This window comes from Ambystoma mexicanum, chromosome 3q, assembly GCF_040938575.1.
Source record: "Ambystoma mexicanum isolate Mex_15411 chromosome 3q, UKY_AmexF1_1, whole genome shotgun sequence".
Taxonomy (NCBI): domain Eukaryota; kingdom Metazoa; phylum Chordata; class Amphibia; order Caudata; family Ambystomatidae; genus Ambystoma; species Ambystoma mexicanum.
The window spans coordinates 1,168,439,713-1,168,459,796 of record NC_090926.1 but is presented as its reverse complement, the minus strand read 5'-3'; the positions used below and the strand labels follow the sequence as shown (position 1 = coordinate 1,168,459,796).

Below are 20,084 nucleotides of genomic sequence, written 5' to 3'. Positions count from 1 at the left end.
AAATACCTTTAACATTAACCTGCCTACTTTGCCTGTTGTGCCCATGCGCCTTCTGCCTGATCCTTTGTTCCCTCCTACTGCCTCCTAATATAAAATGGAGGGCTGGAAGCCATTTTGTCACCTTTAATTTCGTTTCATTTCAGTCCCCCTTTGAAGGACTGTCTCCGGAAGGCACTTCAGTTGTTGTGGCGACGACATTGCACCAGTTCTTACCTTGAATTCCATATGGCGACTGTAGAAAGCGCTCCGGAAGTTTCCACCTCATAAAGGCCTGCAAGACACGAGCAGATTTCTGATTTAGGGCAGGGGTAGGACGAGGCAAAGGGCACGAGGAAGATGAGGAAGCATAAGGATGCTGAGTACTTGCCCAGGCTTCCCTCATCCTCTCTAGTTTTTACAGTTTATCCAATATATGTATATATTGACTATGTATCTTACAAAACAAAGTGAACTGTCTGTGGTTGGTGGTTTTCTGTGTCTAAGGGCCACCAAAAGAAATAGCTTTCGCTGCTCTTGTTCTTAATATTTATAAAGTGCCATGCAAAGCACTAACATATATGCCCACATTCATTCCCAATAAACCAATGCAACAAGACTTAAAAACAGTACAATAAAACATTAGGACATGTTACGGAGAATTCTCTTCTAAGGCTAATTTCCCTTACCTATGGAGTCCCCCAGCAGCTTTGCTGGATTTGAAGGGTTTATTTTTTTCTCCTGCTAAGAGTAAGACCCTTTTTTCCCCAGACAGATTTCTAGTGTGTGTTTTAGGCTATTTTGTGTGTTTCTGGTCTATGGGGTTTTCTCACCCTCATAGGAATCATCTTTTTAACATGTGTGGTACACAGCACCCTCTGTGCCGTACCACAGGGGTGTCATAGTGACCCCCAAACATAGACTCCATACCCTGGGACTGACTACTGTCTCCCATGACATGTAAAGTCCCCATTGACTTTACTAGTCAATTCTTATGAACTAAACCAGTACAACCCATCTTCCTATGGAAGTACTGGGAAGGGTTAATAGTTTTTCCCTAACGTTCATTTTCGAGGGGGTACCGTACAGTCCCTCTCTCAAAGGTTTCTGGCTGGTGGCAGTGGTAACTACCATAAATATTTGACCGTGAATATTTCCCTATGGGATTTTCCCATTGTTCGAGGCTACCACTTTTACTGACAGCCTCTAACATACCGCCGGTTTATTTTGATATTAACTTTACTCCGGTAGGTTTTTATTGCCAGATCTTTGATAATATTTCTTTCTCGTGTCTTTCTCTATAATCCTATCCCAGGTCGGGGATCCTTTGTTCGTCCTTTTGGCAGGCTTCTGCACAGAAGCCCTCCTCTCTGCGCCACTGAGTATGGGGTAGACAGGATGTATGGGAGGGGGAATAGGCACCCCGGACAGGGTTGCTTACGCAACCCAAGTCGCACTCTGCCCTGATAGGCAGGGGGGGTTCTCCCGCCAGGAGAGCCACCCCACCCCACTGTGTGAGTGACAGCTAAGCTGCATGAATGGGGGTCTTGCTGAATAAAAGCAGGGTCCTGAGGACTGGAGGACAAGACGTCGCCACTTGAACTAAGAAACCGAAGAGGAGAGAAGCTGAAGACATCTGCAACGACTGAAACACCGGTGAAGCCCTGCTGCAGATCCTCACCACTTTTCTCCAACGACTTGAGAAGATCTTCCTTGGAAAGAGTCTTCTTCCCTTGAGCTGGTGGGGCCAACCAGTTCGCCAATCGCCTTCCCGGACCTGCCCTTGTCGAATCACCAGTGCCAAGCAATAGGAGACCGGATAGCCAGGCACCCGTCCACCCGGACTGCGATTTAAACGAGCGTACCTTTTATTCGTTTGGCAGCACCACGGCTGGTTTCATCCCTGGGCAGTGCAGTAACTCGAGAGCCTCTCCTCCTCTGCTGGATCTCCCGAACTGCAGGAACTGCCAGGAACTACCACCACCGCAGGAGCCTCTTCTACTTTAAAGGTACATTGTTCCGCCAGGCCTCCCTTTTCGTTGGGTTTCGCTAAAGGTGTTTTAAATCCTTTACTTACCTACTGGGTTGGCCACTCCTCTCGTCTAACATTGTCTTTCACCCTCTGCAACCACCTTTTCTAATCGTTAAACAAAGACTTGACTGCAGCTACTAGAACATTTTGATCCTGGGCACATTGCCTTGTACCATTGACACTGGCACAGACCTATTGACTCTGGCTAAATCTGTTACAACTGCCCTCTCTAGATTGATTCTCACCTAGAAATGTGTTGGTGCATCTAACTCTTATAACCACCATTTCCTTCCCTCTTTTTAAACTTGTGAGGTGCCGTTTTGCTCGGTTTTCACCTCAGTATTGTATATGCTAAAGTACTGCCTTGCCTAAACTTGTTCACAATCTACTTGGGAAGTGTTGCTGGTGTGTTAAAGAGTCTAAACCTGTATAACTTTTCCTTTCCCTCCCTTTTGAGAAATTGTTAGAGTGCCATTTCTGCTTGGTTTTCACTGTGCTGTTTTGCTCGGTTTTCACTCTTGCTCAAACGTGTCTACAATTTAAATAGGGAGTTGTGTATACTTTTCTTGACTGATTTAACTTGTTTTAATAATAGTGATTTGTGTGTGAACATCAGAGTGTGTAAAATAAATATAGATATATATTCTTTTTGATACCAAGCTTTGGTCAGTGTTTCCTTGGTCCATAGTACTGTAGTCCTATTGTGTAAACCCTGAATACTGCTCATCTCCCTCTTGAGATAAATCTGACTGCTTAGGCACAGCTACCAACCAAATCTTTGTGATACGGACTGATACCAAAGGGGATTTTCTTGCATATACCTGTAGTCTTAATCTTCTGTAGTGCTCCCTAAGGGAACTGCACAGGATTCTGCCTAACAGGACACATGTCGACATTAGGCCAGGACAACCAGAAAATAAGGAAATTAAGTACAATCTCACGCAAGTCTATCTACGATTCAAAACTGCTAACAACTCTTAAAGATTGCATTCCACAGCATAATGCCGGCATCCTTTGAAGATTTGTGGGTGCACTAACAACCGCTGGCTTCGCATCTGCTCCAGATTGCCAGGTTCTGATAGTCACAGGAAACATAACAAAATGAGTTCAGCAAGAAAGGGCTCTTCCGTAACTCCATTCCTGGACAAGGCTAATCACTCTAGCTTCGATCTGGTACTCGACAGGAAATATATCATCACAGAAATTAGAACAAGTTTTGTATGGGTCCCTGAGGCCAAAAATGACATGGATAGTTCTATTTTGCACAAATTTAAGTTAAGACAATTTCTTTTTAGACAGCTCAATGTTGACCCAGAGCAGTAATGAATACAGGAGAGAGCGAAAGCCTGTACTAATTGTTCTTCTCGGAGGAATACTTAAAATGGGTCCTAGCTCTTGACAGATTGAAACGATAAAAGCAACCAATCTACTGGATGTTTTCTCATGTCTTATGGTTGGTTAGGAGGAGGAGGCGCGCAAGGTCCGTGAGGGTCTCTGTAAGATTACAGGTCATTAGGGAGAAAGTAAAAGCCTGACAGACTCTGTGGTGATGGACAGAGGAAGGGAGAGGAAGGACCCATCTAAAGTACCTGCTAGCTATTGGACAGATTCATGCAAACCGATGTAGGGCTTTCTCGTCAATGGCCATAGGTGAGCATATTGAGGACAGCCGGTGTCCTCAATATGTTCAGACAGATGAGGAGCTGCCAAAATTTCAGAGGCCAGTGTCAGCATTGTTGAGGGCGTAGAGGCATTTAATAGAGGCCAGTTATGCGCAGCAGTGCACTCTGAAGGCAGATTAGTATTTTTGAATATGATCCTTTTAACTGCATGGCAAATTTTGCTAAGGAACAGATCAAATGTAAGTTGCTTCAGCAGGTGTAGCTTTGCTCCATTTTTCAAGGAGGGGTAATCTTATTCCCTGGATGTAGAAATCAGCGACAATATCTAGGTTGGGGGTGAGAGTCTAGCTTCTGAGTATTGTGATAAATCCCAGGGTATCGTCACTGCTTTGAAGGGTGAAGCCCCTTCCTATGAGACCAGGGAGGTGAGGCCGCTACCCGATGTCCCCCTGGGAGTGGTACTCAGCGGGTGGACCAGTGACAACCATATTAGGAGAATGCGGTATAACAGCCAATCACTTGAGACTAGACACCCTTCCTATAACAACCTGTAGAGGAGGTCCCAAACATGGCCTGCACCCCTGCCCCCCATTTCGAGGTAGCAGGAACGTACTCGCAATGGTATGTGACATATGAGGAGCAGATGAACCAACGGAGAGCTGCACTTGGACTCTGCCCAGTGCACATTAGAAGAGCAATACCTGTTGAAGCACCCACAACCAGACAACCATGGGATGAATGGGCATCGCTTAGACAACCGTACCAGCAGCTGACACGAACTGAAGAGTATCTACAGACTGTCCACGAAGAGACCCAAAGAGCCCTAATGGATGGCAAGTGGTAATGACACACGGGTCCGGACAGACTCACGGATGAACGAAAACGACAACCAAAGATCACACGCCAGTGCGAGTAGCTATGAAAACAGATGTAATGGACGCAGAAGAGGAGACGATGTTGAAACGTAAGGAAACATCGCTGTAAAACAAGATGGAAGTATCCAACCAGCTAACACGTGTAAATAGGCTTGGAACGCAAGAAGCTAAGAAAACGGTACTGCTTGAAATACTTAGTAGAAGAATTGAGCGGCAAGCATCAACCATATATCTACCTCAATAAAGCACACTATACAAGTGCGATTCCATTTTGTAAGCAGAAGTATGCCCAGGCGGCCAGAGGCCTTCCGGGCCATGTTTCATATTCCTTCTAAAGCCAGAAGGAAGAGCGGAATCGAAACTCAGCAAAGAGGCAGCTCACGCCTGGGAATTCGAGGTCAACCTAAGGAAGGGAGGAGAGCGGCAAATCTGAAGAATCGAAACTTCAGAGCATACCAGCCTGCCCCGTGAGGGTCAAGATAAGGGGGGCCCAGGCAGGTGACAAGGCCGAAGGAGAATCAAATACTCGAAAAGAAGAGAATTGAAGCAGATTCACGGTGAACAGACACGTGACTAGCCAAGCGCGAAGAGTTACCAGTGTCTGATGTCACCCAGAACCACGGATGCCACAACTTCTCCAGATAAGAGGCTACAGTTTCAAGGCCATACCCAGCCAACTAATTGACACATAGCCCTAAAGCACTGATTGATGGTAAGGAGGCAGGGTGAATCTTGGGGCACTAGGCACCTGGGTGTCCATTCCGCATGCTGCTAATTAAAGTGGAGATTTATGTCTAGGGGTGTAACCTACCCAATCAAAATGGACCAAGTAATCTAGGGTCCTATAGATAGTAGAACCAATAGTACATCGTACTTGTAGTGACGTCCATCACATGTGATGTAGAGGGATGGGCGTAGACGCCCACCCGATAAGAGTTATCCAATCCGCATGCTCTGTTACCATATACAGATATAGCACCTATGCTTAAGTTACCTTTTCCAACCAATAACATTGCATGACGAACGTGTAGAATTAGACGTCAATGATGACGAGTTTTTAGTATAAATGTTACAGTTTGTATGAAGTTGTTGGCAGTTGAAGCGAGATAGGCGATCGCATCACTGCCGATTCCCATTTGTTTCCCCATTTTTGGTACTTGTCATTAAACAGACTTCCCTTTGCCAAACTATTGAGTTGTCCTTATTGAATTGTGTTGGAGTAAGTGAATCCTGCACCTCCATTCATCACTTGGTGCAGCTATCTTGTCTTACAGGTACTAGAAGGTGAGCTCTGACCTATGGGCCCATCAGAGGACACTCTGCCTCTCTTGTACACTTGGTAGCAGAGGATAGTTTCGACCATCAACTATTGATTAATTAATACTTAGACACACATAGACCGACGGCACAAAGTAACTCTAGGCCTTCGGCAATATCACAAGTCCTTTCGCCATTCGGCTGAGTAGACTGAGAAGCTTCCCGTGGACAATGATAGAATAACTCGAAAATCTGCAGTGGGTCTGAAGGAACCTGCCTTACAGAACATAACCCTTCTCATTCCCACGGGCAGCCAATTGGACGAAAAGGCCGCAAGAGGCTGGAAAGAAGGGGCGGTGACCCCGAGGTTCCAGAGAGGAAAAGATGCCAGTGGTGAGTGAAACAATAAACTCATTACTTTGGCAAATGTCTTGTAGGCATTAGAACAAGTAAGGGGAAGGTAACGGAGGGTGGCGGAGAAAAATAAAATAGTCAGAAGTAGAGAAGACTGTATATATATATATATAAGGGGTTAATGACTCGAGTATAACAGAGAGAAATAGTGGTTACTGGGAGGGCACCCGAGAGAAAAATAGCGGTTACCGGGAGGGCACCCGAGAGAAAAATAGCGGTTACCGGGAGGGCGCCCGAGAAAAAACGGAGGATACCAGGAAGGACACCTAAAATAAAAAAGTAAGAGGATTCACCTTGTTCCTGCGCTTTAATGTAGTGGTCAGAAGAAACGTGAACTCAGAGCCCACATAATGGGGGACAATTAGACTATGGTGACGGCACTAAGGGGGTTCGTTTAAACTCCAAGTCGGGGTATTGATTAGAAGGCAGGTATATGTGTGTCCAGCTTGTGTCCGTCTAGTCTATCAAGTGTCTGTCATGCGTGTTCTGTTATTTGTCAAATGTAAAGAACTGTATCATTGATTGTTTGAATTGAAGTTTGGGTTTTACGCGATTCTGTAACTAAGAGGGAATCGCCAATGGATTGTTGTTCTTAAGTAAATTGACGATTTAGAATTTTGGCGGAAAGGATTGGATTGGAGCTTGCGTATTTGGTGCTCTCTCATACGGGTGGATGTGTCGAAAGTGCATAAAATATTGTTGATAACGAAATTTAAGATGGAGGAGATTACCCCACTTGCCCATTTATGTAAGCAGTTGCCCAAACATGCACCCAAGCTTAAAAAGTACAGCACTGAGTGGGTTAAGGGTACAGCCCACATGTTGTTTATGCCGTGGTCACAGAATCGTTCCCTATCCAAAGCCATCTTACAACACATAACGACTTACCTGCATGCTACATACACAGGTAAAAAATTAGAGAAACACCTCACTGTTCTAGAACTGTGGAAGATGTTCGAACAAACGAAGGAGGAAGAAGAACCACCTACAGACTGGATATTAAATGTATGCACAGAGGGGGGTGAGACACCTACCGCGCCACCAGCCCCACCAGCGATCGAGGGAAGTAAGCCAGAGGGACTATACCCGCTAAGAGAACTCGAGGCAGCCATGGGGTATAGCAACCCCACATACGAGTCACCCACGTACAGTAGAAGTGATGATAAAGTAAAGGAAGTGATGATGTGAGACCGAGAGAGAAGTCTGATGAGACACGAAGAAAGGAAAAAGGGAAGGTTAAGGAAATAAGGGACGAGAGAACAAAAAGAAAGGATAGGCTGAGGCGAGAACAGCTTTATCGTGAAGAGCAAGGAATACCGCTCATTCGCACACAATACGCAGCCTATGAACAGTACAGGCAGAATATGCTAAGGTTGGAAGAAGAGCAAAGAGTACATGAAGGGAGAGTAAAGAGACAGGAAGATGAGGAAGTTAGAAGGGAAAATGAACGTAGAAATGAAAGGAGAAGGGAAGAAGATAAGACTAGAGAAGAAGCGAGGAAGTCGATGATGATATAGAACGCAAACGTAGACAGAGGGCACGGGATCTTGAATATTTGGAGCAGGAAGTTAAAAAACCCAATCCTGTTGTAGAATGGGAAGACATCGAAGAATTCTTTCCTGCGTACGACTCAGTACCAGGCACGAGTGGGGCAAATATTGAAGATGACTTCGACACCAGAAGCATCGGGCAAACGATCGATAAAATATAAGATGAAATGGGGCTGGAACAAATTTCCCAAGGGGGAAGGGAAGACGAGCGCTTGGAAAGCACTCAGCTGTACAACACTGAGGATGTCACCGGAAGTAGTGGGAGCAGGGGACTGTCCCTAGATAGGCTGGAGATTGGTAAGAACGAAGAAGATGTAAGGAGTTGCGTAAACTGGGAACAGTCAGAGTCTGACTCCGGTGGGGAGACGGAGGACGAGGCACACGAAGAAGAGAGATGGCGCGAAAAGCGGCTCCCAAGAGACTAAGGGGTACGATGGTCAGACGCTAGCGAGTCCGCACCTAGGGCATCGAAGTCCGCCACGCAGCCTGGCCAACTTGAGGGAACTCGCCACGGTCAGAGGAGGGTGCCAGCACCTGCCTATTTAGACAGACTGAGGACACTGCCAGGTTTCGGCGATGCAGGAATGCTACCACTGCGATAGACAGGAGAGCTATGGGAAAGAGAAGGAAGACTGCGCATTCCAATTCCCGCTGCTAGAAAAAGCAAGACCACAATACATTCCCTGGCCACACATAGATTGAGAGAACCTGAAAAACAAGCTCCCAATGCTGACTTCGGGAGCCGGGAAGTGGATACCTGAGTTAGAAAAAATGACAGGGGGTATCACCTTAGCTATAGGGGACATCAAGGGCCTCCTGATCACCATACTTGGTGAAAGGGCAGACGATGTGTGGAAACGAGCTGGGTACTCTGGGGTGACCATAATTAACACTACCCATGATGGAGCGCCATTTAATAATTGTAGGGCAGCAGTGTGGAAAGCGCTATGAGTACTGTACCCAGACACTTCCGATATGGGAGCTATAATGACTCAAAAAATGAGTCAGAGGATCCGTTGATTTATATCCAGAATTTTCAAGACACATGGGTGCTCGAAACGTTTGAATCTTGTACAAAATCTATCCCTATATTCTACCATATATTGTGTCAAGGGTTGCCTGAACCGGTGAAAAAACAGCTCAAGAAATTGGTAGGTGTAGAAGCTAAACCATGGGCCGAAATACATTTGACAATTGCACACTACTGTAGATTGTTACAAGAAAAGAATTGAAAAAAGGAGGCAACTCGTAAGGGTGAGGAAGCGAAGCTGGTGCAAAAGAAACTTTCAAAATATGCTCTCAAGGAGCTATGTTGACGAGCCCAGCTGAACCAAGTGCACAACAAGCGACTAACCCATCGCAGAATAACCAGGGCAGCGCGGGATTTTGCCCGAGGGGAAGGGGATTTAGAGGAAGAGGATGGCAGAGTAATCAGGGAGGGTTTCAAAGTAATCAGGGAGGTTTTCAGAATAATCAAGGTGGCTTTCAAACGCACAGACAGGCAGTCCAGATACACCAAATGGACAGATGGCCCGACCACCGCCAGTGTGTTGGCTGTATGGAATGACAGGAAACGTGGCGCGCGCATGCAGAAGCCAAGGCATGTGGCAAAATGGCCAAGGAATGGGAACAGGCATGGTGAATCAGCCTGCCGTCCCACAACAAGGCGGTGCACAGAATCATACAGTGCAGCAGCAAGCACCAGGCTTGCAGCAAGTTATGCCACAAGGGGTCCAACCCAACAGGCACCTCCGCAAATGCCTCAGGGAACTAACTCCGGAGGGGGAGTCAACCCTGGGAATGGAGGAAATCCACAAGTGTAAAGTGGACCGAACTTATATATACAATAGGACAGCTCACGGGGAACTCTGATGTGCTCTATCCTATCAGTGACACCAGACCCTAACAGGGACCAATGGTAAATGTCATAGGGGGGAAAGAATATTCCTTCTTAGTTGACACGGGTGCAATGCGCTCGTGCATACGAGAAGGCAAGTTTTCCTTGTCCGGCCAGGCCATAGATACTCAGAGTTTCACAGGAGCTCACATTAGAGTTCCCTTTACGGACAATCTCCCAGTCTCTGTAGGGGATTGTGAGATAAATGTACCCTTATTATATTCACGCCAGACCCCAGTAAACATTTTGGGTCGGGACTTAATGACAAAGTTGAATATGACAATTTCGTTTACGGAGGATGGCATAGTATGCTCCACTCCAGGAATGCATTATTCAAACGTGTGCGAAGTAATCAGAGCGTACTCCGGACGCATAGCCACGAGAGCTATACCATTAGAGCCAGAAGTTTTCGCGTATGGTGTGGGTGTGCTCATGGCGGGATTGCCAGGCCTCGCAGATAAACTATGAGAACCCCTGATGAGTTCCTATTCAGACAAGAATACCTATGCATGAAGAAGAGGGACAAGTATTTCCCTTAATGATACATACTGCTGCAGTGCGAGGGAAAGTAGCACTGGTCGAAGGGTATGATGACGAAGGCAGACAATGGTGCGCGATTATCGCCATTGAATAAGGGTATCGAGTGACTGACGTCACTGATGATGATCTGTTCAAAGAACACCCTGACCTAGAAGAGACCAGGGTGGAAGTGAGTCTCATATTTTGGGTCAAAATCATCAAACGAGAGGTGCCACAGAGAATGATGTTGGCACTGATGCGTCCAGAATACTTTGATGATGACATGGCCCAAGTACCTGTAAAAGTATGGACTACAGGGCCCTATGACGTAGGCCTCCTGAAGGGGGCAGGAGAAGTGAAAATTAAACTGAAACCAGGAGCAATTTTACCAAGAGCGCAACAATATCCCATGTCCAGAGAAGCGGATGAAGGGATCGCAAAGACAATTTCCGCCATGATGGAGCAGGGCATCCTAGTGACATCAGAATTACCCTGTAACACAGCGATTTACCTCGTCAAGAAATCAAAAGGGAGGGTCTTGGCGTTTAATCCAAGATTTAAGAGCATTTAACGATATTGTTGAAGCCGAGTTCCCTCTAGTCCCTAATCCATCTATAATCCTATGCAACATATCCACTGAGGCAAAATATTTCACGGTGACTTGAAAAACGCTTTTTTCTCAATCCCGTTGCACCGTGACTCACCAGATCTGACGTTGCTTACTTTCAGACAAATGCGTCTGAAGAGCACGAGATTGCCACAGGGGTATTGTGAGTCTCCGTCCATTTTCAACAGAGTCCTGCAAATGCACCTAAGAAATATCGCAGTAGACAGTGTTGTTTTGTAGTATGTGGATGACATTCTGATCTACAGCACCACTGAAGAGCAATGCAAGCGCGATTCTGTCCAGCTACTGACTATATTGGTTGAAAAAGGATATAAAGTTGACAAGGAAAAGTTACAATACTGTCAACAAGAGGTGCTGTACATAGGCCAGCTAATCTCACACGAGGGAAAAAAGGTAACCCCAGAAAGGGCTGAAGCCATCATGAACACGGCTTAGCCACTCACGATAAAACAAATGGCGAGCTTCCAAGGCCTGTGCAATTATGTCAGAGCATGGGTCTTCGATTACAGCTCTTATACCAAGCCCTTGCTTCAGGCCCTAAAGGAGGCCCAGGCGACAAAGGAAAAGATTGAATGGACTGAGGAAATGGAGAAGGGGTTTGCAGAACCCAAGGTGGTGATTTGTAAGGCCCCAATTCTCTGGATTCCTAATTATGCAGAGGAATTCTACCTGTTTTCACATACAGATGGCAATGTTATGATGGCAGTACTCACTCAGCGAACCTCGCTGGGGTATAAGCCCTTAGCGTATTACAGTGGGAGTCTGGACCCGGTTATGAGAGGCCACTTCCCATGCGAACAGAATTTAGCTGCTGCCGCGTTCGCCACAGAGAAGGCATCATCCATTGTAATGGGATGCTCCATGACGTTATACGTCGAGCACTCATTATTCGCCATTCTAGAGAAACCAAAGGGCACACTGACATCTCAGAGCGTCTGCCTATGAGGGGATTATCTCTAACCCATCAATCAAAGTAGTTTGATGTTAACAGCAAACCCTGCTACGTTCTTAGCTGAGCCAGTCACAGAGGGAGAACCTATACACGACTGTGAGGAATTCTATGATGAAATCCCCAGGGTAAACGAAAATGCCCTGGCAGGTGGTGAGATCGTGTTCATTGACGGTTCATCAAGAATCGACCAAAAGGATGGACAAAGATACACAAGTGTCGCCGTGGTAAAACACCTAGCAAATGGAGAGTTTCAAGTACTCGTCCGTGCACGAATACCATCTCACTATTCAGCACAAGCTGCAGAACTATTGGCGTTGATACTCGCCATTGAGAATCATGCACACCAGGAAGTAACGGTGTACAGTGACTCCGCCTATGTGACGCCAACCGTGCATGCAGGCTTAGCACGCTGGAAAAGGAGGGGCTACATCCGAGCGGACGGCACGCCAGTGCAACATGCAGCCTATTGGACAGGCTGATAAAGGCACTACAGCTCTCAGTGGGCATAGCGGTTGTGAAATGCACCGCCCACAGATTTCGTGTCACGTGGAAACCATGAAGCGGACACGGAAGCCAAGCGTATGGCATCCAAGAGTGAAACAATCATGGACGTTGAGGTGGCACGCACCCATGAGCGTATGATGGTAGCTCGAGCCACACCAGAGGCCTATAGCAATATGGGGCAGACTCAACTAATGGAGCTCCAATGGGAGGCACCTCAGGAAGAGAAGAATCTATGGAAGCATTGAGGGTGTTCTTTAAACCCCTCTGATGGGTTGTGGAGGCAAGACAGCACTGGTAAACCAGTAATGCCTGTCGCCCTACTAAAGATAGCATTGGAGCAATTACAAAGAAAATCTCGCTGCAATGCTCGCAGAAGACTGGTTTACACCGAATTTAGCGGAGCATGTTGCATTCTTTATGGTTAACTGCATAATCTGCCAGCAATTCACCGCTGGGCACACATTAAAAGTAGTGAGAGGAATCATCCCCCGGCCAAATGGGCCTGTTTAGCACTTACATATCAATTATGTCGACATGATTCAAGTGTGCAACGGGTACAGGTACTTAATTGTAGTGGTGTGTCCATTCTCTAGATGGATAGAAGCAGGTCCCTGTATACACCCAGACTCAACCTGTGCTGCTAAATTCCTGGAAAGGGAAGTGTTCCCTAGATGGGGGGTGTGTGAGGTAATGAGGTCAGATAACGGGGCTCACTTTGTCAAAGCAATATTTGAGCAGATCAGCGTGTTGCTTGGTATAAAGCACAAGTTCTCGTTGGCGTATCATCCTGAGGGTAATGGTATATGTGAGAGGCTCAACGGCTTGTTAAAGGAGAGGATAGCCAAGTTGAAACTCACTCTAAAAAAGGGATGGCTGCACTGTCAACCACTGGCATTGTATGCACCGCACCAGATAGTCACGGGCAGGAGAATGAGGACCCTCCTTACCCCCCGAGATAGAGATAGATGTGATGCCCAGCCAACTAGGGAGGTCTTGGGTACCGAAATACAGGAGTATTTGAACTGCATGACATCAAGCCTCTCTGTCATTTCAGGCCAACTGCCGCGACGGCGAAAAGGGTGCCGCACAGCACAAAACACAGGAGGTGCTGAAACAGACACAGTGCAAGGTCTATGTGCGCCCCTCGTCTTCCCTGGTGATGCTGTACTGATAAGGAAATATGAGGAAAAGGTGGGACGAGCCAAGATTCAATGGCCCTTTCATCGTGGAGGACTGCACTCCTTCAGCCGTCAAGCTGCAGGGCAGGAGGGCATGGCTCTTCTTAAATGACATTAAACCATATATCGGGGAGAGCCCTCCAGTTGCACCTCACCGCGAAGAAACCACAGACAATGTGGAAGAACCTCAGCACGTGCAGACGAGACCCATGACGAGGAAGAAGGACGCATGAGCAGCAAAGCCAAGACAAAAGAACTCTGTTTTTAAAATTGTGGCTTTTAAACAGGACATTTCCTCTAAGCAAAAAAAGAAAGGTCATAAAGGACAATAATATGGACACTCTGTGCATCACAGTTGCAGGGTGAATAAGAGAATTGCGCATCTAAGCCAATACGCCAAAACGAACTTCTGAATCTAGCCACATTTAGGCTGTGTTGAAAAACCAAGACTCTGATAGACTACAGACAAGACTTTTTCTCTGAAAGCTTAACACAGTATCCTGAAGCAGCCAACACCAAGACTTTGTTTTGCATATCTCATGGTATCTCCAAGCAGAAATCTCACGTGCGATGTACTCACTTCCAGTTAGTGGTAATATCATATCCGTCACTTGTAGGGAGAGTAACCAGTGTCACAGACTTTGTACAAGATCCTAACAAGAAAGTAATCTGGCAACTGCTGACTGTCATCGCAGAAGCCTTCGCAGAGTTGCCCGAACATAGTGAAAAGGACACAAATGCTTCCACCACAAGTGATCATCGAACTCACGCACACACTTTTCTTTCACATCATAGAGGAATGTCCAGGAATCGTTGGGAGAACAACGGATACCCTCACATACATCAGAGATCCAAGAAACACTGAACACTTAAACCAACTGTGGATCAAGCTAAACTATGTGGTTGCAATCCACGAGGCAGGAAAGTGCAGAGACTGTTCACGTCAAAAGAAAGGCCTGAGATCCAGGACCCAGAAAAGCAGGACAAATGTCCCTGTCACCCGAGGACAGCCAGCTGGCACACAATGTCCTGTTCCGGCTAGTCACGGACTATCCAGAAATGGTGGGAAGGCCTACAGATGTTGACATCATCACCTTCATCAGAGATCCAGCCAATGTCGCACATATGGGCACACTCCTCCACGGAATCATGCTCCAGGTGGAGCTATCCAACTTCCAGCGAGAGTACCTGAGGAGATTCCAGTGAAACTTTCCACCGTGGGACAGATCCAGGAGACAGAGACACAGTTCTTCATCTTTCCACCGTGGGACAGATCGAGAAGAGCAGAAACAGGAAATTCACCATTTTGTGTTTTTCATTTTTTCATTTTTATTGTTCACGTTATTTTCATCTCTATTTTTACATATTTTTGTCTTTACTTTTTGGGTTTGATTTCTGATTGGTACCAAGCTTTCCCTTTCACATTAAACAGGTACCAGCATATCATCAGGACCGAAGCAGGTTCGCCAGGTGAACTGGGAACTTACCTATTTTAGATATGCGTAATGAATGTGACTTACCAAAGGTGTTGGCCTAACCTTTTCTCCACAGTCTAGCAAGGGAACTGTATCCCATAACCAGAGACTACCGTCGTCACCCGCAAGAGGGGGGACACTTGAGAAGCACTCGACACTTTATGTTACAAACTTTTGAGAAACAAGCTCGGAGTAAGTGAAAAGAAATAAACACTGACAATAGACTCATGTTCAAAATGGGGGCCCAGACAGTAACTTGGTCCTACCGCCAACAGAGGGGCGCCCCCGCTTCCCTGGAAGGAAATGCTGCCAGCTTTCATATAGATCGATAATGTGTATATGCCTAGTAATTATCATTGTTTTTCTGTCATTGACTATCAGAGCTGCATTCTTCATTGGTGCACTAAGCGTCCCAATTTCAGTGCACCCACCAGATAACGTACACATAAGTCCCACGAAAGCACCCAGACCCTATATAGTTATTCCAGTTCCAAGAAAATCTGAGGGTCAAGTAAATGAACTAAAATTGAATGTAATTGGCAGTGATTCCGATACATATGAGGTAACGAATGTAGAGAAAAGCTGGAGACAGGGTCAGCGCGGAATGAATGAAAACGTAGCACTGACCACTACACGCACCGCACACTGAATGCACACAAACCAGGGCAAGTGTCAATGGCTACAGAACCTCGAACGAAGGCAACAGAGGGTGCAAGACTGCTTACCGAACAACCAGTCCCAGAAAATAGTGGAAGTGACCAAGAGGGAGCAAGCAAAAGACCAACTAAAGAAGATATAACCAAGGCACTCAAAAGGACTGAAGCAGCCTCAAGAGAATTCACAGGAAAGACGCAAATGCTGATAGATCATTTATTCCCGTTTATAGTTAGAGCAAAGAAACTACACGAGGAGCTGAAAAATAGAACCTCAGAGACTGTAGGAACAAGCACCAGGCCCATGACACAGCCACGCGTTGGACAGATGGTAAACCAATGCTTGTTAAAGGAGATCTACGAATGAATACAAAGAGAGAGGAAAAGAAACGCAAGACCTTTTCCTACCACAGCGATACAAATAACGAAACCTGCTCCACCGAAAAGAATGCTAGAGAAATCCCCAGAGTGGAAAAGCAGCACAGGCGCATTTAAAGATATAGTTATAGCGAACTACAGAAGAACACTGAGAATCAAGAGAAGCCCACATGAAGACGACAATGAACTAAACGATTACCTGGACAGCACAGCACATCTCGGAATCAATATTTGGTACCAGCACATGAAGGAAGTGGGAAGAAGACAATCAGAAGGAGAATGCTTCGTCTGTGCACTTCTACTGTACAGCATGGGAAAATCTAAGATCTTTGTTTCTGTAGAAATTGATGTCCCTACAGCACACTGTATGTCACACGTAGCAATGTGCAACACCAGAGGACAATTTATGGGGAGAGATGCCTCATTGATATGGGCCACTGAAAAGGATTACCCAGATGAAGACGGCTACATCCAGGACATTAAAACAAGAAACAGGGCGCATACCAGGAATCACGTGATCAGGTACGAGAAGCCAGAACCAAAGGATCAGGAATGAGATGGGAAATAAACCTGAGACTGAATGTCCAAGGAAAGACTGCAGAAGAGGCTCAAATATGGAAGAACAGAGGCCAAATGCAGATTTGGGGAACAGTGGTTTCCCCAGATGGATGGGAAGAAGGAGTAGTGATCTGCCGAGCTTGGATGGTCCTTAGAGCCTACCAAGAAGCAATAGAGAACTCAGAGGTTATGCAAACCTCTATGGCCAAAGCTGGTAAAACTGCTGACATGGGAGGGCCCTTGCAAATAATACCACTGGAAAACCCGAAACTGTGCTTCAGAAACAATGGCACAAGGAAAATGGGAGAGAATCAAAACTGCAGATGAATCTTTGAAGCCCCAGGAATGACGCAAGGGACCGCAGTTATAATGGACCGTTACTGGGCATGTGGATCCAAGGCATATTTAAGACTACCGAATAACTGGGGAGGCATATACACACTTGTGAACGTCCACGTTCCCGCACTAGTGATCCCAAAAAGTGACTTGAGTATTGACAGTTTCCCGAAAGCAGATGCTCATCTAAGGAAGAGGAGATCTGTGGAACTGGTATCCCGGATGAAGAGAGAGAATTACTTTTCTGACAAATCAGAAGAAGCATTCCATGCAATCCCATACGAACACAGGCTGTTTAGCCTCACCTCAACAGTATTCACAACACTACTCTTGCCACACATCCAAATCGGAGTGAATGCTAAATGGTTGCAGATAACAAGATGGGAGTTATTGCAGACCATCAACACCACCATAAAAGGATTTAACACGATCAAAGAACAACTGAGAGCAATCCGATTGATGACCCTCCAGAACAGATATGTACTTGACATTATCACAGCAATGGATGGAGGTGTTTGCGCAAAAATCGGGAATCATGTTGCACATTTACACCTTCGCATGACGAAGAAAATGGAACGTTAACAGAAGCCATAGGTATGCTGACAAACTTAAAAAACCAGATGATTGACGAAACCAAAGAAGTGGATGAAGATAGCTGGTTTGGAGGACTGTTCTCATGGGCCCTGCAATGGATGGCAGAAATATTCAAGTTTCTGAGAGCCCTGCTAGTCATGATACTACTAGGATTCTGTGTTATCAAGATAATCATCACACAGTGCCAGAAAACTGCGAAGAAAGCCATTGGGATGAAAATCATGGTCAATGTCGAACCAGGATGGAAGCCCAGAGACCTGACTGATGAAGAAATAAGAGACTTTGTGAAGGCCAGCGAATTTGCGCCAGAAGGAACAAAGTTTACGTATCCCAGGAAACAAAGAAATTTAAAGGAAAATTGATCTATTTCAGCCCAAATGGACAATGCCAGCTAATGACCTGGAACAAAGACGAACATGTAAAAACAGCAGGAAGTTTGAAAGGTGTGATAAAGATATGGACTCCAAAGATACGCACGTTCACATCATCTTGTAAAAGCCCGGAAGACGACAAACAAGAGACAGAAGAACCAAGGAAGATGAATCCAAAGGAGGAAGCAGAAGTGGTCGATGAACCGACCAGAGGGGGGAGTGTAGAGGAGGTCCCAGACATGGCCTGCACCCCTGCCCCCCATTTCGAGGTACCAGGAACGTACTTGCCAAGGTATGTGACATATGAGGAGCAGATGAACCAACAGAGAGCTGCACTTGGACTCTGCCCAGTGCACATTAGAAGAGCAATACCTGTTGAAGCACCCATAACCAGACAACCATGGGCTGCACTGTACCCGCTTAGACAACCGTACCAGCAGCTGACACGAACTGAAGAGTACCTACAGACTGTCCACGAAGAGACCCAAAGAGCCCTAATGGATGGCAAGTGGTAATGACACACGGGCCCGGACAGACTCACGGATGAACGAAAACGACAACCAAATATAACACGCCAGTGCGAGTAGCTATAAAAACATATGTAATGGACGCAGAAGAGGAGACGATGTTGAAACATAAGGAAACATTGCTGTAAAACAAGAAGGAAGTATCCAACCAGCTAACACGTGTAAATAGGCTTGGAACGCAAGAAGCTAAGAAAACTGTACTGCTTGCAATGCTTAGTAGAAGAATAGAGCGGCAAGCGCCAACCATATATCTACCTCAATAAAGCACACTATACAAGTGCGACTCCATTTTGTAAGTAGAAGTATGCCCAGGCAGTCAGAGGCCTAGCAAGCCATGTTTCATATTCCTGCTAAAGCCAGAAGGAAGAGCGGAATCGAAACTTAGCAAAGAAGCAGCTCACGCCTGGGAATTCGAGGTCAACCTAAGGAAAGGAGGAGAGCGGCAACTTCAGAAACTCGAAACTTCAGAGCATACCAGCCTGCCCTGTGAAGGTCAGGATAAGGAGGGTGCCCATGCAGGTGGCGCGGCCGAAGGAGAATCAAATACTCAAAAAGAAGGGAATTGAAGAAGATTCACGGTGAACAGACACGTGACTAGCCAAGCGAGAAGAGTTACCAGTGAGCTAGTACGGTGCAGGAAGGTGGAAGGAAACAGACCAGGACACCAAGAGGGGGAGCAAAGTTCTTGAAGTATGGGAAGCACATGAATCGAAGATCACGCTGCCCAGAGGAAGACTGAGACTGCAGTGTTCCCAGGTGCACCAGAGCCCGTTGAAAGGTTCCCCAGAGGTCGGGGGAGCACTCGGGCTGGCTGGTGGGAAACTAAGATGGTGCAGTCAGCATCTTCATAGTCGCAGTACCCGACAGGCAAGTGAACCAGATCTGGCCCGCAACAAGAGAAGCTTAAGGGTCTGGGACCCACCACTATGTGAGAATAACAAGAGTCATCTTCCTTGTGGAGGTACTTGGGAGGAAAGGGACCCAAGTGGCTGAAGGCAAAGGAGAGGGACCTGGGGCCCACCACTATGTGAGAACAACACGAGTCATCTTCCTTGTAGTGTTACTTGGGAGAAGAGGGCTCCAAGTACCTGCATGCAAGGAAGAGAGGTCTGGGACCCACTTCCATGAGAAGAAGGGAAACTATAGAGAAATGTACTAAGGACCATACTTGGCAGGGAAGTGAACCATGTTGGCCCAAGCTGCAAGAGAGGGAAGCAGAGGTCTGGACCTATGAGAACATTACCAAGATAATGAACCAGGCCAAGGGAGTCATTGGCCCTGGTTGTTGCAAAGCTTGTGCTACAGAGAAATAGCTAAGAACTTTTGGAACTTTGCTTTACATTTAAGAACTTTGGGTTTAGAACTTTTGAGAAGAGGAACAGGACCCGAAGAAGGGAGACATTCTCCCAGAATAACTCTTCTCCTATTTTGATTGGATCTTGGAAAAGCTGGCCATCTCCCAGCTTAATCTGCACACCAAATCTGTTGGTTGTCTCTACAACCACCAGCCTGGCTTCAGAGCTGCCTGAAGCATGGAAACTGCTCTGCTGAACACCCGTGAAAACCTGCACTCTAACCTTGATTCTAACCTTCCTTCTGTCCTCATTCTCCTCGATCTTCTGCCATTGATATGGTCAACCACGCCATCCTGCTATGTGATAACCTGGCTATCACTGATCAGGCCCTGGCATAGCTCAACTCCTTTCTCACTGACCGAGCCTCTCAGGTTCAACTGGGGTCTTTTCTCTCCTCTATCTCTCTCTCTACTTGTGGTGTTCCCCAGGGGTC

At 46.4% G+C, this 20,084-nt stretch overlaps 1 protein-coding gene across 1 annotated transcript in view; it reads right to left on the bottom strand.

Annotated features, from left to right (window-relative positions):
- Positions 1-20,084, bottom strand: part of LOC138447709 (uncharacterized) — a 145,733-nt gene that overhangs the window by 59,089 nt on the left and 66,560 nt on the right. Inside the window, exon 2 of the mRNA XM_069604005.1 lies at positions 214-271. Within this exon, the coding sequence (XP_069460106.1) occupies positions 214-271 (58 nt within the window). The remainder of the gene's footprint in view (positions 1-213; positions 272-20,084) is intronic.